At 34.6% G+C, this 20,978-nt stretch overlaps 1 protein-coding gene across 4 annotated transcripts in view; it reads left to right on the top strand.

Annotated features, from left to right (window-relative positions):
• Positions 1-20,978, top strand: part of LOC111144056 (family with sequence similarity 208 member A) — a 52,992-nt gene that overhangs the window by 7,217 nt on the left and 24,797 nt on the right. For all 4 annotated transcript variants that reach the window (XM_022498142.1, XM_022498144.1, XM_022498141.1 and 1 more), the window contains exons 2-11: positions 1,527-1,672; positions 3,086-3,178; positions 3,839-3,911; positions 4,404-4,495; positions 4,951-5,112; positions 7,434-7,558; positions 9,446-9,477; positions 10,225-10,330; positions 11,137-11,240; positions 11,321-11,424. In XM_022498142.1, coding sequence (XP_022353850.1) covers positions 1,527-1,672; positions 3,086-3,178; positions 3,839-3,911; positions 4,404-4,495; positions 4,951-5,112; positions 7,434-7,558; positions 9,446-9,477; positions 10,225-10,330; positions 11,137-11,240; positions 11,321-11,424 — 1,037 coding nt within the window. The remainder of the gene's footprint in view (positions 1-1,526; positions 1,673-3,085; positions 3,179-3,838; positions 3,912-4,403; positions 4,496-4,950; positions 5,113-7,433; positions 7,559-9,445; positions 9,478-10,224; positions 10,331-11,136; positions 11,241-11,320; positions 11,425-20,978) is intronic.

Here is a 20,978-nt window from a genome sequence, read left to right as displayed (position 1 = left end):
GGAGCCAGATGTGGGACTCGATCCCAGGACTCTGGGATCATGACCTGAGCCGAAGGCAGCTGCTTAACCAACTGAGCCACCCAGGCGTCCCTCATATTTTTATATTTAATAGTATGTTTTTTTGAGTGATTTTTTTCCCCCCTGCTTATCCCAAGTTAGTGTCTATTGCATCATAAGTACGTTGGCTTTATCTTTGCTTTAATGTGGGAGCCCAAAGTAGTAGGAACTGTTTATATACATTTTATTATTGAATGTTACATTTTTACAGACATTTTTGTAATATATACGTAGTGTGGTAAATGGATGTATGGATAGGTTATTTGACATCATGTCCTTTAAAACTTAATGCTATATATGAAAATAGTAAACAGTTTATTAGCTGCTCTCTAGTATCTTTAAGAATATGTATAAGCAGAACACTGTTTTTAGTAGTAGCCTTAAAGTATTTTGACTGACATTTATTCACTGTTAAGAAATAGTATCTCAAAAGAAGTTAAGGTAAATATAGTATTACATAAGTTCTATGGATGCTTCTATATACAGTGAAATATAAGTGGTTCCTTTTTTTGGCTTGGGGAGCATTTATATGTTTAGACTTTTGAAATTAGTAAGTTAAACTATTTCATGCATGAAGTGGAAATTTGAAATTATTAGACCAGTAATCGAACAAATCAGATATTTGACTTTAAGTATTTTAAAAATTAAGTGGGGGTGTGGAATAGTTTTAGGAGGGAGAGAATGAACAATTTTATAGTCCTTATACTGGGTCCTGTGCTTAGAGGTTTTTTCATGTGTTGTCTCATGTGTGGAATGTAGAATTTAGTGGTTATTAGAATGACTAGGGTTCTTTATAGATGAGAGAACTGAACTTATTTTTGGTTGATTACCCAGACTCTCCCACAAAGCTAATAAATGCTAGATTTGATATTTGTGTCCAGGCTTGACTCCAAAGCTCTACATCTTTCTGTTTTACTACGTTTTCATAACAAATATTCTACTACTTTGTTGGTAATACAAGAAGCCAATGGATCTAGCATATTTTATTCTAACTTTAGTTCTAAAAAGAAAATAGAATAATTTTATGGACACCTAAGTGTCTTAAATGTTTTTATGCGTTCATTTATGCTGTAAACATTTAGTTTGCTGAAATAAATGGTCCTAGACATACTATTTCAGTGTAACATAAGATAGAAGTGGAGACAAGTTGAGGATATGTACAGGTTCTTTCTTGTGAGAGTTTAAAGCAATTTAGCTTGCCTAATGTAGCATTCTTAAGGTTTGCAAAACTGTAACCTTCTCTTCATCTGTAATGACAGTTGCTCATTGCTGAAGAAACTGATCAATGTAGACAACTGATTGTAATTTTCCTTCAGTGAATTAATAAGTATCTCTTTTGAATATCACAAAATAAGATAACTTTGGTGCTGTTTTTTCAACTTCTCTTAGAAGTTCTATAAAAACCACAAAATTTAAGAGACTACATTTAAGATGGAATAATGTTAAAATTAATTTTTTTGTTGTTTTAGCACTTTTTCAGCCGTTAACTCCAGGCTCTCGAGAATTCGAAGATGTTCTAAATATTCTTCATTCATCTTACCTTGAACCAACCTCGGTAACAAATTTTAACTACAAACGTGCTTGCTTGATACATAATGAACTTTTGGAAAAGGAGGTATGTTTTAAATTGTGCTTATTGTAAGATTCTTTAGAACCAGTTAATAGCCTGGAAGTTGGTTTATGTTCCTTTTCTTTAAAAATGCTTATTCTTAGGAAAGCCAAATTATGGAAAGGAGAACAAATTTTAAATGACATCTTTTTTCTTCTAAATATTGATGTATCACTATTTATCTGGATAAATTAATGTTCGATTATGTAAAATAACTTATTAAAAATTAATCTTAAGCATAGGAATAGCTTACTGTATAATGGCCTAATTATAAATTTATAAGGCCCTTTGCTCTTTTAAGTGCTTATTAAATGAAATTTATAATCTGTATTATGTTTCCGTTGGAAGATAATTAGTGAAATCAAATGTGTATTTTTTAAAGATATGCTTAATTTTTTTCCCCAATTACTGACTAGGAGTAGAATTCTCTTAATATCACTAGTAGAAATTCTTAGTGGAAAAGTATAAACAAAGTATTAAGTTTCATGTACAAATTTATAATATTTTTAGGAAAAGCCAGAATGCATAATTCTGAGGTAATATAAATGAGATGTTTAGCAATATTTTATGTGTTTATTGTTTCCTAATGCACATGAAATACTATTAATTCTGTACTTTTGTGTGTTGGTTAACCCAGTGCTATCAGAATTGAGTTTTGAGGGAATCTGTGACGTTACTGGCTCCCCAAGAAAATTAAAACCTTGATAGTTTGTTGTGGTTTCATGGTATGATAGGGGTTATTTATTAACTTTAATTAATTTTATATGAAAATTTACTCTAATGATAGATTAATCATATTACTGAACATCAGTAATGGCCTGAATACTGCATATAAATCTGTTAGATGTGAGCTCCATAGTTTGAATATGTATCTGTTTTCTTGTATCTAAAAGTCAAAGTCAGTTTTGGGTGACTTGCAGTTTAGTTATACTTAGACAAAGTCGCTTTTTTTATCCTGGCAATACATATGGAGCTTGTCTTACATAGTTGGCATTGAGGCTATAGTATTAAAGAAATGAAACCTTTTCCATGTTCTAATTGAGTTTATAGTCCAAAAGTTGGTCATTCAGCAGAGATTTATTAAATCACCTACTATATGCAGTTCATCATGTTAAGTAAACTGAGAGATCCAAAGGTAACTAAAACATGAACTTAAAAATTTGTGGGAGATTTGGAATGTGGTAAAATTTTAATAGAAATTTAGTTAAAATTGATAAACATTAGATGCTTATTTGATTATTATGAGGTAAAGAGCTAGTTAGAATGAGGAAAAAAATTGAAGCACAAATCACAGGGAGAGAAAACATAATTTCTACTTTGGTTATATTTTGGATTTCTTAGGAATAAAATTACTGAAGATCTTAGCTTGAAAGACATAATCACATACTAAGGAGTTGTTATAGATTTAATTTTGTTTAGTTCACAGAAAAGCGAAGAGAACTGAAGTTTGATGGTCGTTTAGATAAAGAACTTTCGGAATCCTATGCATTTCTTATGGTTGATCGATACCAGGTGAGTGAACTCTTAAACGATTTGAAGATATTTCCATTGTAAGTTACTAGTTTTGAATGTAAGAATACACTTGATAATTATAAACTGGTATTTTATAAGTTAGTATAAATGATATGATGTGTAAATGGAAGAAATGATTTAGTAGGGCAAGGTATTTCATTGTCATGTGATTTGCTTTTCAGATGTACTTTTGCTTTAAATTTGCTTTTCAAATGCTCTGACCAAACCTGTTTTCTTTCCTTAGGATGTGCTAGATAATGAATAAACTTCCCTTTATTAAAATAGATTATCTTCTATATTGTTATATGTGCTGGGAACCATTTTTTTCTCCTTCAATTGAAGATGTTTAGGTGGAAGTTTTATTTAAATATTTTGCCAGCTCTAATTCTCTCTAAAAGGGAAGTTTATATATGTGAGTGGCATGAATTTTGACTATCTGTCACACCTAGTATAAACGAAAATGGATTCCAGCTATGGTTACATTGGAAGCATAAGCCAGTTTCACATTGATATTTAGTTATAAACTGTCATATATATATAATTCCTTAATGTAGAACCTACATAGTTTAGAAGCTTGGGTTTTATTTAGAGCAAGTTTACAAATTATCTTTTCATGTTTTTAATGTAATGATCGTGAGATGAACTGTTTTGTTTATTTAGGTCCAAAGCATATGTGAAAAAGGATTACAGGTGGGCCAGTCCAAAATAACAATTCTTGGCAGTCCTTCCATGGGTAATCTTTTTTTTTTTTCCCATTTATCTACTATTAAGTTGCTACTGGAACATACATTATTTAATTTTGCTGCATTCCTGAAAATTAAATTCATGTATGCCTTGTTATGTTCCTAGAAGAGGATAGTTTCAGGTTCTATAATGTAAAACTAGTTTTGCCCTTTGTTTCTGATTTTGCATACTTCAAATTGATCAGAAATTACCTCTCTCTCTTTTTTTTTTTTTTTTCTTAAAGTCAGTCTAGTCCTGGTGATTTTGAGAAATTTGGGTTTTTTTTTTTTTTTCTGTTTCTTCTTGTTTTTGCTTTTTTCTGGTTCTTTTTGTTTTTGCTTTTTCTGTCTTCATTAAATATCAGCTATCTTTACTGTCATTATTTTTTTTTTTAATATGTCATACCTTTTATCTTTCATCATTAGGTTAAAACCGGAATTTGTGTGTGTGTATGTGTATGTGTGCCCTTATTCAAATTCTTTAATTTTTCCCTCTTCGCTAGGTATCTATCTTTCTAGGTATGCTGATTTATTACAAGCTAATCCTTTGGAAGCTGGGGCAGTGGGCGATGTTGTTATTTTTAAAATAATGAAGGTAATTTTAACATTTACATTTTATATATCAAGGACAACATTTGATTTGGATTTTAGTTGGCCCTGTGTTTAGTAGGAGTTTGATTAAATTAAATTCAGAGCTTGCTTAGTTTAGTATATATTTTTGAGAGTGGTTTGCCATCTTTGATCTATTTGATTTCCCTTCCAAAGAAAGGAATGAAAAGAGTAATATGTTGGTAATGTCATTTAGGCTAGTGAATGGTGTTATAAATAAAATTTTTATTTCCTTGTTAAGCAAATTCAAACAGCACTTTTTTTTCATGGTTGTCTTTTTTACTGCTTCAACATTGATAAAAGGTGTTGAGTGTTACCAGGTATTAAAGGAAAGAACTGTTGTCATAGGTGATGTATGTTTTATAATGTTATATATAGTCAATAACTAAGTTTAGGTCTTAAACTTTAAGTCTTAAACTTAAAAGGTTTTGTCTATTTTAGGGTAAAATAAAGAGTATATACGACCCCATGGGTGTAAAAAGTTTGGAATCTATATTAAATAAAAGTGCTTTGGACCCAACACCAAAGCATGAATGTCATGTGTCAAAGAATGCCAATAGAATTACATCACTTTTGGCTTACAGAGCCTATGAGCTTACTCAGGTAGGTACCTGGTTTCATTTCAGTGTTATGACTTCATATCTGTTTGTCACCAAATCCTTTAAATCGTTTCCCTTTCTGTACCTTCTGCCACCACATCAGTCTAACCTCTGGTTTCCATATAATACTACCAGAGTGTCTCTCATTGCTCTTTGTTCAGTGTTTTCAAAGCAGCTCAGAAACATACTATGGCTCCCTAGACTTACAGAGTAATACTGAAATTCCTTAGTCTACTTCTTCCAACTTGGCATTTTGTATGATCGCTGTCCTCAAACACCTCATTTCATTTTGAAGCCTTGGCTTCTCTTGGCCTAAATTCTGGCCTAGAAAGATCTGCCTAATAAAATCCCCTTAAAAATTCAAGGGGTAAAGTTGAAGCCCCTTGAATTACCTTAATTCATGTAATTTTATACTATTGATTTGATAGGTATTATTTATTTTAATTTACATTTTTCTAAGATGCAAACTTAGAATTAAATTTTATGCTTTATTCAGATATAATTGATATACAGTAAAAAAGTGTGTATTTGCCAAATTGTAGTCATTATATTTTTATATGATTTTTGACTACAGTAGTCCTCCCCTGGCTCTTATCCTCAGGGATACCTTCTGAGGCTCCCTGGTGGATGCCTGACACCGTGGATAGTACTGAACTCTGTATATATTATGTTTTTCCTATGCCTGCATACTTATGATAAAGTTTAATTTATAAATTAAGTGCACAGTAAGAGATTAATCACAATAATAATAAATTAGAACAGTTAGATTACAAAATTACTGTGGTCTCTCTCTCTAAAAATCTCATTGTGCTATATTCACCATTGTGATGATGTGAGATGATAAAATGCCTGCGTGATGAGATGAAGTGTGGTGAATGATACAGGCAGTAGGCACTAGACATAGTGTTAGGCTACTGTTGACCTCCTGACTGTCAGAAGGAGGAACATCTGCTTCTGGACTATGGTTGACCACAGAAGCTGAAACTGGAAGGTGAAACTGCGTGTGTGGGAGAGGCTACTGTATAAAGTAATGAATGTTATTTTTTTTTAACAAATGTATAAAAAATGTATATAGCCAGATGAATTGTGTGGGAAAAGGAGTGGTATACTAACACCTCTGGAGATGCTCTTTTTTTTCTTTCTTTAATCTTCACTTTATTTATGTATAATAAAATTTGTTCTTCCTTCTTTTTTTTTAAACACTCAGTTATAAGTGAAACTTTTTTAAATTGAAGTATAATTTACTCTTTTCGAAGACTGAATGGGCAAGACATATTGTCGGGGGCTTTTAGCAAAAATTGTATTCATCAGAGTCATCTGGGCTGGCTCATTTGATTTTACTTTTTGGACAGTAGTTGCAGAATTCAGTAGCTTTTAAATAGGTTTTTTCTAACAGAACTTGTAAACTAGCTTGATGTTTCCAAAAAATTTTCAGGCATTTTTAGAGCAGCAACAGCATTATTGAAATCAGTAGTTTCCCAAGGGAATGGACTTTGAAGGACAATGCTTTGTTTGTAAACTAGGACTTTTTTTTTTTTAATGAAAATTACTAGTCTGCAAGTCACAAAACCCTAATGAATATTGTGAATAGGTGTAGGGGAGAAGTAGATGGGTAGAAAGAAGAGAATTAGCTGCCTTTGTCACCTGTGTTCATAATCTCTTCCACCACCTCTTTGCTGCTTGGTCTGCAGTTGGAACCAAGAACATGTTTTTCTTTTCAAATAATAAACAGGGGTACCTGGGTGGCTCATGTCTGTCTTGGCTTAGGTCTTGGATCAAGTCCCCCGTCACGTTCCTTGCTTATTAGCAGGGAATCTCTTCTCCTTCTGCCTCTCCCACCCACCCATCTTGTGCTTTCTCTCTTGCTCATTCTCCCACTCAAATAAATAAATAAAATCTTAAAAAAAAATAATGAACAAAATGCTAGATTTGGTTGAGATTGTGTCTTTAGTTAGCATTTTACTTTTTTGCATCAAATAGACTTTTCTGGGCTGACTTGGGAGCTTACAAATGTCCATTTGTAACATTTTTATGAGGGCATTTGTTGCACATTCCCAGCGGTCAGCTTTTCAGAAGTAAGCTTTTAGAGTACCCATTAGTGCATCTAAGATAGATAAGATAGAGGAGAAGTAGAATATTTTATATCATAAAATGAATATAAAGTACAGATTATTTTTAAAAAATTGACAAGCAGTGCTTAAAGACCGTTTCTGTTAGAGGTACTTTTAAATGGTGTTATATTTCTCAAAAATCAGGCAAATAAAGATTCTACTATGTACATCTTGCCTTCTTACAGAAGTTAATTTTGCATTTTCTTATTTTTAGTATTATTTTTATGAGTATAGCTTTGATGAACTCAGGCGAAGACCAAGACATGTGTGTCCATATGCGGTTGTGTCTTTTACTTACAAAGATGATATACAAACTCCAAAGTTTGTGCCTTCATCAAGGTAAGACTTAGGAGTTTTTTACATCATCCCAAATATTATTTTACATGTCCTGCCTTGCTGAATTAGGAAGAACTCTTTGTTTTCTCCCATTTTTTTTTTTCTTACCTTGCAGTTAATTAAATGCACGAGTGTTCATGATGACTTTTAAAAGGTCAGTGTGAAGAACGTAATTTATATGGAAATACAAACTAAAATTTACTTAACCCTCACCAGTTAACCCTTTTTCTCTTGATACTGAAGTTTTGCATAGTTGAGTAAAATGTAGTTTTTAAAAGTGAAATTTTGTGTATTAACTCTCCTAAAAATGGGGAGCTTCTATAAAAGATACTCTAATTCCACCTCAAACAATTAAAAAATCAAATGTTTATTAAGGAGTCTAGGCATTGGTAATTTTTAAAACTTCTGGGTGATTGATTTTTATTGAATTGAGTACCACTCATGATTTCTTATAAGCTCTAATGTAAAGTGATCAAATATAAAGCAGTTTCCATTATTTTTTTCCCATATGGTGATTCCAGAAAAATGTTGGTAAAATTGATACCTATTAATATAGAAACACTGTTTTAAAAAGCTACATTTCGGGGCGCCTGGGTGGCTCAGTGGGTTAAGCCGCTGCCTTCGGCTCAGGTCATGATCTCAGGGTCCTGGGATTGAGTCCCGCATCGGGCTCTCTGCTCAGCGGGGAGCCTGCTTCCCTCTCTTGCTCTCTCTGCCTGCCTCTCTGCCTACTTGTGATCTCTCTCTGTCAAATAAATAAATAAAATCTTTAAAAAAAAAAAAAAGCTACATTTCATGAAATACATACATTTTTGAGGTCAGTCCTTACATTGGTTTTCCAGATCAAATAATGTGTTCATTTTTTTCATGTCAGCAAGTAACCCTGGTAACCATCCATCCTTAGCCATAAGTAGCACTTCATATGATACCCAGACACTTGTGATTCTTCATTTTTCTCGTGGCTCTGTATTTATGATTTCCATGATATATTTATATTAGTGCCTTTACAGTAGTAATCTTTAAAAGGCACCCAGCACTTAATTATGAGGTCATACCTCCAGGAATAGTAATTTTCTTTGCTTCTTCTTTAAGTCCATCCTTTGATCTCTGTATCATTAAAAATGAGCATTGATTGAACCCATTGCTGTATGTTGAATGCTGCCATAAATGCTTCTGCTGCATGATCTCTACATTTGCTCTTCTCTTTTCCCAATTCATGGCATCATTTACATTTAACACTTTATCAGATCTCTCCTTAAAGGTGACCTTATCAGCAAGGTCTTCCATGATTTTTATTTTTAACCCCATATGCTTAATTTCTTTTTCTTTTTCTCCATGGCACTTAAAGCCATCATCATCTGGTAAACTATTTATTTTTTATTGTTATCTGTTCTCTTCACGAAATTGTAAACTCTGTGAAGGCAGGGGCTTTGTTCATCCTGGTAATCCTGTTACCTAGAACTGTGCCTGGTAAATAATAGGCGCTTAGTAAATATTTATTGACTAGGTTTAATATTTAATATTTAATTTAATAATAAACATTTAATAATAAATAGGTTTAAGTATATATTGAGGCTATCTTCAAATCTCATCACTAAAATAAAGTAATTTACAGAGACTTTAATGGACTTTGATGACTGTTTTTGGAAAAAATAATATAAATTTGGACAGATATGGTAATTTAAGATAAGTAATTGATTTCTTCATGTAGGTTTGGATCTGTTAAATGTTGTAATAAGTAGTTAATATGTTCTTCCTACTTGGATGAAGGACTTAATTTTCTTGTACATTATACCATTAAAAATAGCACTATGTCAAGGTCCTGAATGTTAACTTTCTTGTTACTGATGAGTAATGTTTTTCTTTTTTTGTTTTTTCATTTGTTTATAGAGCCAACAGTTTCAATGCAGATAGAAACACAGGTAAGATTCTTTTATTTTCTTTAGTTTTGTAAATTGAAAAAATAAGTACATATTATAAAAAAATTAGTGTTTTGCTTTATTTTTATAATGAACAAAAATCTGGAAAGTCAAAGGAGGTGAGGCCATGTTATGATGTAGCTTCAACATTTGGTTGTTCAAGCATAAGGTCTCTCTTAGAAGCTGCTGATACTGTGAATAGATCAAAGGATTTTAGTACTTTGATAAATGTAAAAACTAAAACAAGCTTCACAACTCAGCTTTTTAAAATACTGTATTTATCAGAGGTTTAGGATTTATAAGACCTAGAGAAGATGAAAGCAATACTGACATTTTCTGTCATCAAGTTTCTCCACAATGAAAAGAGAGTGAATAGAGGTATGAGATGCTATAGGAATTCATGTAGTTAACTGGATTTAATATAGTCTCCTTTGGGGGAAATAAGAGGGCAGTAAACATATTGTCTTTGCTCTTCAACTTTCTGATAAGACATTTAGACAGATAGATTTGTTGTTTTTTGCAGCTGGAATAACCCTGCAAGGGAAAAGATACTGAAACAAAAATCCTAATATTTGAATTCTCATGTAAATAGGAATGTCCTGGGTGTTTTTTGTTCATTTTGTTTTTCTTGTTGTTGCTGTTCTTCTACTTAAACATTGTTTCTAGATGTGTTTCCCTTATTTCTGTATAGGAAACATGTATTTGCTTCTGGGCTGCTAGTGGCTGAATTGTGTTATTCTTTTTATTTAGATAAATTTAACTACACCTTGTGGAAAGGACAGCTTTTAAATAAAGGAAAGCTTTTGTGTTATATTTCTCTGAGGTCAGCCACTCGTGCTTTTTTGCCTATCAAGCTGTAAGTATGTTATTTTATAAGAAAATAGCAATTAATCGTTGCTCATTATTCACTTTCTTCTTTTGCTTTTTATTCTTTTATTTAAACTTTACTTTGATCCAAAAGAATATAAATGTCAATTTGTTTTAAAAAAAAAATTGGCAACTTGGGAGACTTAGTTGGCAAAGTGAGCCCTCTACTTTTCTGTCTAGGTTTGAGAGTGGGCTAAATAGTCATACACATTTATGGCATAAAACTTTTTCTGAATGATTTTAAATTTTGAAAGTGATTTTTTTCAGAATTTTTTCCTAATTAGATATATTTTTCATTTAGTAATTTGAATATGATAGACTTAAAAGTTAATCAGTTCTTTGTTGGAAACTGCTTTGATATTGTGAGTTGTTAAAATTTACAGACTGTTTTCAGTCCTGTGCAGCATATATTGGAATAGAAAGATCTAGAATGATCTTTTGCTACCATCCCAGTGAATATTATGGGCCTTCATGGATGTTTGAAGATTACTTTAACAGTTAATACTTGAATTATCTTTAGTAAAAGGACAGCATTTTATCCTTTTTGGTTTAGTAAAATTGGGGTATAGAATTAGCTTCTTGCTTAAAGATGGAAGGTTGGTGATATTGCCAGGCTTTTTTCGTACTTCTGTATATATCTAGACTTTCCATATCAAATCCTCTTTAGAATCAGCTATGATATTAATAAGTATGCTCTGCTTTCCACCAAGAGCCTTGTGGGGAAGGGGAAGGAAATAACATTACTAGAGTTAAACATACAGGTAAGGCAAACGTGTCTTTTCAATTTCTTTTCAGCCCTGAGAAGTTAGATGTTGAAACAGTTATGAGTATTGATCATCTGAAGCAGAAAGTTCCTCCAGCGCTGTTTTATAAGGAAACATACTTAGGTCCAAATGAAGGTAAGTAATTTAATTTTATTAATATATGTAAAAAAACAGATTTGATTTGAATATTTACTATGTATTTTTTCTTATGACAGTTTTGAAGAATGGAATGTATTGCAGCCTTTATGAAGTTGTAGAAAAAACAAGAATTGGAAGTAACATGGAGAGTTTACTACAAAAACTAGAGAAAGAAAAACTTGTGAGTGAAAGGTTTTAAAATGTTCCTCATTCTCCCTTAGAAATAAGTATTTGAATAAGTGATCATATTATTTCAGTTTATTTCATTTTTGCACTCTGAAAGTACCATAAGGTCTCGGTCTTTATTGCTACTATTCAGGGAACGGTTTTACTATGGCCTTTAGTAACCTGTTTTGCTAGACCTTCTGCAAGCCAGTGTTCCCTCTGAAGTGTCTTTACTGTATTTTGTGATTGTGACAACAAATACTTATTGAATACCATTTTCTTATGTAGAATGTATACTTCAGTAAAAAATGAAGTCTCATATTCTTCTGGATTACACAGTGATAAATGGAGTTCCTCCAATAGATATGGTTTGTTTCAATAGAGACAGTGCTGTATTTGAAGATTCAGAAAGAACAAGATGCTTGGTGAGGTTGAAAAGAAATAAAGGAACAACACTAGAGTAGTTGAGAGAAAGTGGTAGGACATGAGGCTAGAAAAGTGTGTAGGGGGCTGTGTCCTGCAGCGTTATGTAGGCAGTATTCAAGTGATTGGAAGTTTGGATGTAACCCTAAGAGCAATTGTTTTTTTTTTTTTTTTAAATACTTATTTATTGACAGAGAAAGAGAGAGATCACAAGTAGGCACAGAGGCAGTCAGAGAGAGACGGGGAAGCAGCCTCCCTGCTGAGCAGGGAGCCCAACGTAGGACTCGATTGCAGGACCCTGAGCTCATGACCTGAGCCGAAAGCAGAGACTTAACCACACTGAGCCACCCAGGCACCCCAGCAATTGGGTTTTGAAGGGAGTAGCATGAGGTTTTGATTGTGTGTGCGACATGATCACATCTGTGTTTTGGAAATTTATCTGGTTACTCTGTAGAGAAGTAACTGAAGAGGGGAGATGAGGCATTACATTAGAGGGTGATAGTGGGTTGGAGGAGAAAGGTAAGAATGATGATATAAGAGACTGATTTAAGGGATATTTGCTAGTTAATACCTAAACAGATACCAATTTTACTAAGTTCAGATATAGATTATTAGGTCAGACATCAGTTGTGATGGGTTCAGGAAGGAACAGAAAATTCACACTATTACGCATAGTTCAGCTGAAGGGAGAGGAGGTAGTTACAGAGGAGAGGGGCTCATGTTCACATGTTGATGGGACATTTCAGTAGAGAGGGGAAGTTTTTTTGCACAAGTATGCCATCTAGTAAGTTTTTCAGCAGTTGACTTCCTTTTACTTCTCACTTTGTTGAGCCTCAATTTCCAGGTAGTCAAATGGAGGTTAGTATCAATGATTTTCAGAACTTACAATTGCATTTTTAATGGCTTTGTAGAATTTCATTGTATACATATATATTTATGGGTGGGAGAGTCAAATTATATGCAAAACTTAGAGGCAGAGTTTATACACTTATGAATTGGTGGACACCTAACAATAACTTTTTTTTAGATTTTATTTTTCTGAAGGACAGAGAGAGAGCGTGTGAAAACACAAACACAAGCAGGGGGAGGGGCAGAGGGAGAGGGAGAAGTAGGGTCTCCCCTGAGCAGGGAGCTGGGTGTGGGGCTCCATCCAAGTACTCTGGAATCGTAACCTGAGCTGAAGGCAGATGCTTAACTGAGCCACCCAGGCGCCCCTAACAATAACTTTTTGACTAACCAGCTAGAAATCTTCAAGCTAGGCATCTTAGAATACACACTACATACACAGGCACATTCGCTACATATGGATATACTTTTGTATTTACATTTCTTGTTTTGTTTTGAAATACAACTATTCCTCATAACCAAAATCTGTTTAATTCCAGAGTTCAGGAAGTTAAAGTTTAGATGGTAGGTTTGGATATGGTGAGATATTGGTTATCCAAATCTCTTTGGTTCTTGCATTTCAGAGAATGAGTATTGAGTCTTGACAGTGAGGAGTTTATCAGAGAATTATAATATCTGTTCCATTTCTAGTAGTGAGAATCAGGATAGGAAGATACTGGTATTTTATTCTTTACCTGAGCAAATATTATACTAGGTTCTTGGAGGACTGGGTTTTCCCAGAATTAAGAAATAAAGATTCTGTAGCTTAGAGGGCATGAATGTTCCACAAGGATACACTACCTGAATCTAATGGACCCTGGGTATTTTATGGAGTTATACCTTTTCCTACAAACCTCCGTGGAAATTATTCTAATTACAGCTACTTTCTTCATAGTTCTAATGATGATGGAAGATGCATTGAGGATTGTTGGGTTCTCTAATTTTATCTTGAGTATGTACACAGTATTATCGATCAGAGATTTAATGAATACCTCACAATAATAAATATATTAGCCTTCCTTTGCCCTCATCCTTAACCTTAGGGCAACCCAAGGAAAGACAGGTCTGTTGTCCTAGGCAAGTAGCCGGACATTCCACAGGCAAAGGACAAGGAAAAATGGTTTTTCTTTGCTTATTAAAGGAAGGAGGCTACTATCTCCCTCCCCTCCTGGAAAGTTCTCCTTGAAAATGTAATGGGGGCACCTGGGTGGCTCAGTGGATTAAAGCTTCTGCCTTCGGCTCAGGTCATGATCCCAGGGTCCTGGGATCAAGCCCCACATCAGGCTCTCTGCTTAGCGGGAAGCCTGCTCCCCCCCCCCCCCCCCCCTCTCCCTCCCTCTCTGCCTACTTGTCATCTCTGTCTGTCAAACAAAATCTTTAAAAAAAAAAAAAAAAAGGTAAAGAAAATGTAATGAATATTAACTCCAACCCTGTAGTAAATAAATAAAATCTCTTCATGAGCTGCTTAGCCTTCTGGGACTAAAGACATCTCCAAGTTTCTGGGACTCCTTCATCATTGAAAGATTAATACCTAAGTCTTCCTGGCACGTTGGGGCTTGACATAGGAACTAATCTGTTCTGTAACCTCTTGGCCCCCTTGTGTACTCACTTGGCACTCTCAGGGAGATAAGGGAAATTTAATTATCCTTTTCTCTCAGAGCAGTTACTTAGGTAATTGACTACAGATCTAATTCTGAAAATAATGTGAGGAGTAAAATATTTCTGGGGGAATGAAAGCAAACATTCCCTATCTTTATATTTACTTTTCTGTGTATTCGAAGGCTAGTTTTGATAGAGGAGCACCGAAAAATCTAGGGAAATTTTATTTTCGCACAGGGAGATTTATAATGTAAGTAAAATTATATTGAGCTCTCTTTTGGTAGGGGTAAGTTAATTTTTTTTTTAAGATTTTATTTATTTATTTGACAGGGAGAGAAAGAGGTCACAAGTAGGCAGAGAGGTAGGCAGAGAGAGAGGGGGAAGCAGGCTCCCCACTGAGTAGCGAGCCTGATGCGGGCCTCCATCCCAGGACCCTGAGATCATGACCCAAGCCGAAGGCAAAGGCTCAACCCACTAAGGCACCCAGGAGCCCAAGTTAATAATTCTTTTTTTTTTTTTAAAGATTTTATTTATTTATTTGAGAGAGAGAGATCACAAGTAGATGGAGAGGCAGGCAGAGAGAGAGAGAGAAAGGGAAGCAGGCACCCTGCTGAGCAGAGAGCCCGATGCGGGACTCGATCCCAGGACCCTGAGATCATGACCTGAGCCGAAGGCAGCGGCTTAATCCACTGAGCCACCCAGGTGCCCCCCAAGTTAATAATTCTTAAAACTAACTTAATATAAAGGAAAATGATGGATGTTCCTAAATTTGAATGTTATTTCTGATGTGAACATTCTATATATTTCCTGGTGTACATGTACAAGAATTTTTTTCTCTTGGATATATATTTAGCGTATTAGATTTATTATCTATAAGTAGAATTATTGAATCATAACATAAACATGACTGGCTTTACAAGATAATGCGATACTGTTTTAAGTATACCAGTTTATATCCCCTACTACGAGCAAGTTCTCCTTAATTCACACAGTCACTGATAAAGTCAGACTGTAGCAAAATCTACAAAAGTTGTGTAGTTATAACTATAGTTGTGATTTTAGCCAGTATTTTCCTGAGATATGAGTTGATCATCCTTTTATAAATTTATTTTAGTGTTCATTTGCCTGTTTTTCTTTTGGGTGGCTTATGTTTTCTTACTAATTTGAGGAATTTTGTATATATTTTGGGTACTAATACTGAGGTACATGTGCTAGAATTTTTTTTTTCATAAGCTACTTTATTCATGGTGGGTTTTTTGAAGAACAGATGTTCTTAATCTAATTAAATTTATCTGCCTGAGTTTTAAGCACTGTTTGTGACTTTAAGAAATCTTTCCTTACCCCTAGATTTTACAGATACTGCCCTAAGTTTTCTTGTGAATGTGTTATGATTTTGCCTTTGTGGGGTTTTTTTTTTTTTTTTTTTTTTTTTTTGCATGATATAATGTAGGAATCCAACTTCACTTTGATGAGTAACAAGTATGAATAACAAGTTGTTCTGAACCATTTATTGAATAGTCTCACCTTTCTCCACGCCTTGATAGGAGGTAGAGCCAACTGCCCCACTTTTTTCATCCTTTTTAGGAGTGTTTTGCTTTATGACATTCAGCTTTTTTCAAAAATTTAAGTTTCAACTTTGCTTTTTAAAAAAAAAAATTTAGAATCAGCTTTAAGGTTCCTCCTCCCAAACCCTCTTCTCCCCCCGCCAAAAAAACCCCTACCGGGATTTTTTAATTGGAATTTTATTAAATCTGTAGATCACATTTGACAGAATAGATGCCTTTTGTGATACTGTCTTACCCATGAACAAGATTATCTCTTCATTCCTTTAAGATATTCTTTTTTTTTTTTTAAGATTTTATTTATTTATTTGACAGAGATCACAAATAGGCCAAGAGGCAAGCAGAGAGAGAGGAAGGGAAGCAGGCTCCCTGCTGCGGAGAGCCTGATACTGGGCTGGATGGGCTTGATCCCAGGACCCTGGGATCATGACCCAAGCCGAAGGCAGAAGCTTTAACCCACTGAGCCACTCAGGTACCCCTTTAGGGTATTCTTTTAATAGAGTTTTATAATTTTCTGGATACACATCTTGCTTAGTTTTTGTTCAGTTTATCCCTGGGCATCTTGCTGTTTTTGATGCCATTATGAACAGTATTTTCCATTTCAGTACATTTTCTGTTCTGTATGTAAAAATGTAATTGATGCAGGGTGCCTGGGTGGCTCAGTGGGTTAAAGCCTCTGCCTTCAGCTCAGGTCATGATCTCAGGGTCCTGGGATCAAGCCCTGCATTGGGCTTTCTGCTCAGCAGGGAGCCTGCTCCCCCCCGCCTCCGCCGGCTGCCTCTCTGACTACTTGTGATCTCTGTCAAATAAATAAATAAAATCTTTTTTTAAAAAATGTAATTGATGGGGCGCCTGGGTGGCTCAGTGGGTTAAGCCTCTGCTTTTGGTTCAGGTCATGATCTCAGGGTCTTGGGATCAAGCCCCACATCAGGCTGTCTGCTCAGTGGGGAGCCTGCTTCTCCCCTTCTTGCCTGTCTCTCTGCCTACTTGTGATCTCTGTCAAATAAAAAAATCTTTAAAAAAAATGTAATTGATATTTATATATTGATTTTGTTAGATCAGTGTATGAAATTTTGAATAATTTGTTCTTTTTTTTTTAAGTTTTTATTTATTTATTTGACAAACAGAGCAATCACAAGTAGGCAGAGGCAGGCAGAGAGAGAGGGGGGAAGCAGGCACCCTGCTGAGCAGAGAGCCCGATGCGGGGCTTGATCCCAGGACCCTGAGATCATGACCTGAGCTGAAGGCAGAGCCTTAACCCACTGAGCCACCCAGGCATCCTTATTTTGTTCTTTTTTATACATTGTTTGGGATTGCTGTATAGACTTTATCATCTGAGAACTACATTGTTGTATTTTTTTCCTCTCCTTTCCTTTAGCTTTTTATTTCTTTTTCTTATATTACTGTGTAATCTAGGCTCTCTAGTACTACATTGTTGAATAAAAGTGGTGGTTGTAGGCATTCTCTTATCTTTTTGAACATGTCTAACATCAGTCACTAGGTAGGAAGTTTGCAGTAGGTTTTTCAAAATCTTTTCATTAGTTTAAAAATTTTCTTCATTTTTGAGACAAATCATAAGTGACTCTTAATCTCACAAAACAAACTGAGGGTTGCTGGGGGGAGGGGGGTTTGGAGAGGGGGGTGGGGTTATGGACATTGGGGAGGGTATGTGCTATGGTAAGTGCTGTGAAGTGTGTAAACCTGGCGATTCACAGACCTGTACCCCTGGGGATAAAAATGTATTATATGTTTATAAAAAATAAAAAATTAATATCTATTTTCTACTTGCAAAAAAAAAATTTTTTTTCTTCATTTTTTTTTTAACCATGATGGGTTTTGAATTTATTGAATGCTTTGGGAGGGCCTTTATCAAGATGGTAACATGGTATATTGGTGTATTAGGGTCCTCCAGAGGAACAGAACTTGTAGGATGTACACATACAGAAAAAGGTTTATTATAAAGAATTGGCTCGCACAGTTATGGAGGCTAAAAAGTTCCAAGATTTGCAGTCAGCAAGCTGGAGATTCAGGAGAGCTTATATGTTAAACTCATCCAAAAATACTCTCAGAAATAGCTAGAATAAAGTTTGACCAAATATTTGGACACCCTGGCCTGGTCAAGTTGACACATAAAATGAACCATCACATGTAGAATTTATCCTGTAGACTTATAAGATGAATTATATTTTATCTTTTTCCAGTATTAAACTGTATTTGTTTTGCTGGTTAAGAACACCAACTCCAGGGGCACCTGGGTTGCTCAATTGGTTAAGGATCCAACTCTTGATCTTGGCTCAGGTCTTGATCTCATGGTCATGATGAGTTTGAGCCCCACCAGGGTGGAGCCTACCTTAAAAAAAACAACAACAACAACAACAACAGCTCCACTTTTTTTCTTTTTGAAATGTGTGGTTTGGTCTGTGAATGTTCTCTTTAGGAATTTTTTATCTGTGATGATGAGTGAGTTTTAACGTGTGAACTTTCTTTCTCATATTGTCCTTGTCTGGGTTTTGTATCCATATTCTACTAGTTTCTTAGATTTGAGTTAGGTAGTATTCCTCATTTTGCAAGAAATGGATGTATAAATGATTAAAATGATATATTCTTTGGATGTTTTCTACCACTTAACTGCAAAACTTGTCATTTATGGATGACTTTAAAGTAGTGATTCAGTTTAATAGTTGAACTTTTCAGGCTTTCTATTTTTCCTTGGTTTAAGTTTGAACATATGGTTTTGTTTGGTTTTTAGGAATTTGTTCATTTCTTCTGTGTTTTTATGTTTATTGAGATACAGTCATTTATATAGTTTCTTATTAATAGCTGTTATGAACGTTACTATATGGTAATTTCATTTTGCTTTCCTTGTTTAGTCACTTTCACCAGAGGTTTATTTATTTTATTGGTCTTAAGAATCAAATTATGGTTTTAACCTTCTATTGTATCTTTGTTTTATCTTTTACTAATCTTAGCTGTTAGTTTTATTAACTTCCACTTTTGGAGGGTTTATTTTATTATTTCTGCCTTCTTGGAAGTTGGGAAAATGGTCATTGAATTTTGAGTTCCAACAACTGTTTTAGTTGCATTCCACAACTTCTAATGTGTAGAGTTTTCATTATTGTTCAGTTCTAAATATTTCTTGGTTTCCATTGTGATTCCTTCTTTGACACATGATACAGAGGATGTTTTTAAACTTCCAAATATAATACTTTTTAAGTTTAATCCTGTTAGAACAGGTAGTGATTATTGGAAATTTATTGATACTTGATCTAAAACTCACTTTGCGGTCAATTTTTGAACATGCCCTCTTGGTAGATTTGCTGCTGTGCCCCCCCCCCAAAAAAAACCATGTATTCCTTAATTGTTAGATCCTGGGTGCGTAATTCTGGGTTGACAGCTATTTTCTCTTGGCACTTTAGCTGTATTACAGTATCTTCTGGTTTCTGTTTTTGTTGAGAGATCTGTTCTTAGTCTGATTACTATTCTTTTGTAAGTTGTCTTTTTTCTGGTTGCTTTTTATCTTCATCTTTGGTGTTTTGCAATTACATGTCTGGGTGTAGGTTTCTTATTTATCTAGCTGGTGTATATTCTTTTGTATCTGGATTTACATATTCATTTCTGTAATACAGTTAGGTTTTATCTGGCTATATTTGTCCTTCATTCTGTTTAGACTGTCTATAGGATCCTAGAGCACCATAAGTCAGGTCTTTTCATTTTGTACTTGATATTTGTGGTTTTCTTTTGTGTTTTGTATTCACTTGTTTCTGTGTGCTGCATTCTGAGTAATTTCATCATAGCTGTTTTCTAGTTTACAAATTCTGTCTTCAGCTGTGTCTAATTTGTTGTTTAATTCATTCATTGAGTGTTTAATTTCACATATTTTTTATTTCCAAAAGTTATATTTGATTATTCTTGATCTGCCGGGTCTTTTTTTTTTTTTAATAGATAGATTCTTGTTAATTTTTTAGGAATACTTCCTGAGTACCTATCATGTGCCAGGCACTGTTATAGGAGGTGGAGGTGTTATATTCTGATGTTCCTTGGTATTTTTTTATTGAAAGGAGCTTCACTGTTTTAGTCTTTTTTTTTTTTTTAAACATCTAATTTATTTGTTTCAGGGGTACGGGTCTGTGATTCATCAGTCCTGCACAGTTCACAGCACTCACCCTCTCCAGTGTCCATCACCCAGCCACCCCATCTCCCTACCCCTTTCCCCTCCAGCAACCCTCGGTTTGTTTCTTGAAAAGAGCCTCTTATGGTTTGTCTCCCTCTCTGGTTTTGTCTTGTTTCATTTTTCCCTCCTTTTTTCCTATGATCCTCTGTCTTATTTCTCAAATTCCTCATATCAGTGAGATCATACGATAATTGTCTTTCTCTGATTAACTTATGTCATGTAGCACAATAGCCTCTAGTTTCATCCACGTCGTTGCAAATGGCAAGATTTCCTTTTTGATGGCTGCATAATATTTCTCTCTCTGTGTGTGTGTGTGTGTGTGTGTGTGTGTGTGTGTGTGTCCCACATCTTTTTTTTTTTTTTTTTTAAGGTTTTATTTATTTATTTGACAGGCAGAGAGAGCAAGAGGAGGAAGCAGGCTCCCTGCTAAGCAGAGAGCCCGATGTGGGGCTCGATCCCAGGACCCTGGGATCATGACCTGAGCCAAAGGCAGAGGTTTTAACCCACTGAGCCACCCAGGCGCCCCGAGTATCACATCTTCTTTATCCATTCATCTGTTGATGGGCATCTAGGCTCTTTCTGTAGTTTGGCTATTGTGGATATTGCTTTAGCCATTTTTAAGTGTACACTTTTTTAGTGATTTTTAGTGGATTCACAGTGTTGTGCAGCCATCACCACTATCTGTTTTCAGAACATTTTGTTCACCCCGGAAAGAAACCTTATACCCATTAAGCATACCCTCCACATTTGTTCTCCAGTCCCTAATAACAATGAATCTACTTCTTTCTTTATGGATTTGTCTGTTCTAGATACTTTATGTAAGTGGAATCGTGCAGTATGTTCCTGGCTTCTTTCACTTAGCATAATATTTTTTTTTTAAGATTTGTATATTTAAGAGGGGGAAGGGCAGAGAGAGAATCTTCACATAGA

The sequence above is a fragment of the Enhydra lutris genome, unplaced genomic scaffold, assembly GCF_002288905.1.
Source record: "Enhydra lutris kenyoni isolate GAN:26980312 unplaced genomic scaffold, ASM228890v2 scaffoldscaffold10, whole genome shotgun sequence".
Lineage (NCBI taxonomy): Eukaryota > Metazoa > Chordata > Mammalia > Carnivora > Mustelidae > Enhydra > Enhydra lutris.
This window is presented reverse-complemented; position numbering and strand designations above follow the sequence as displayed.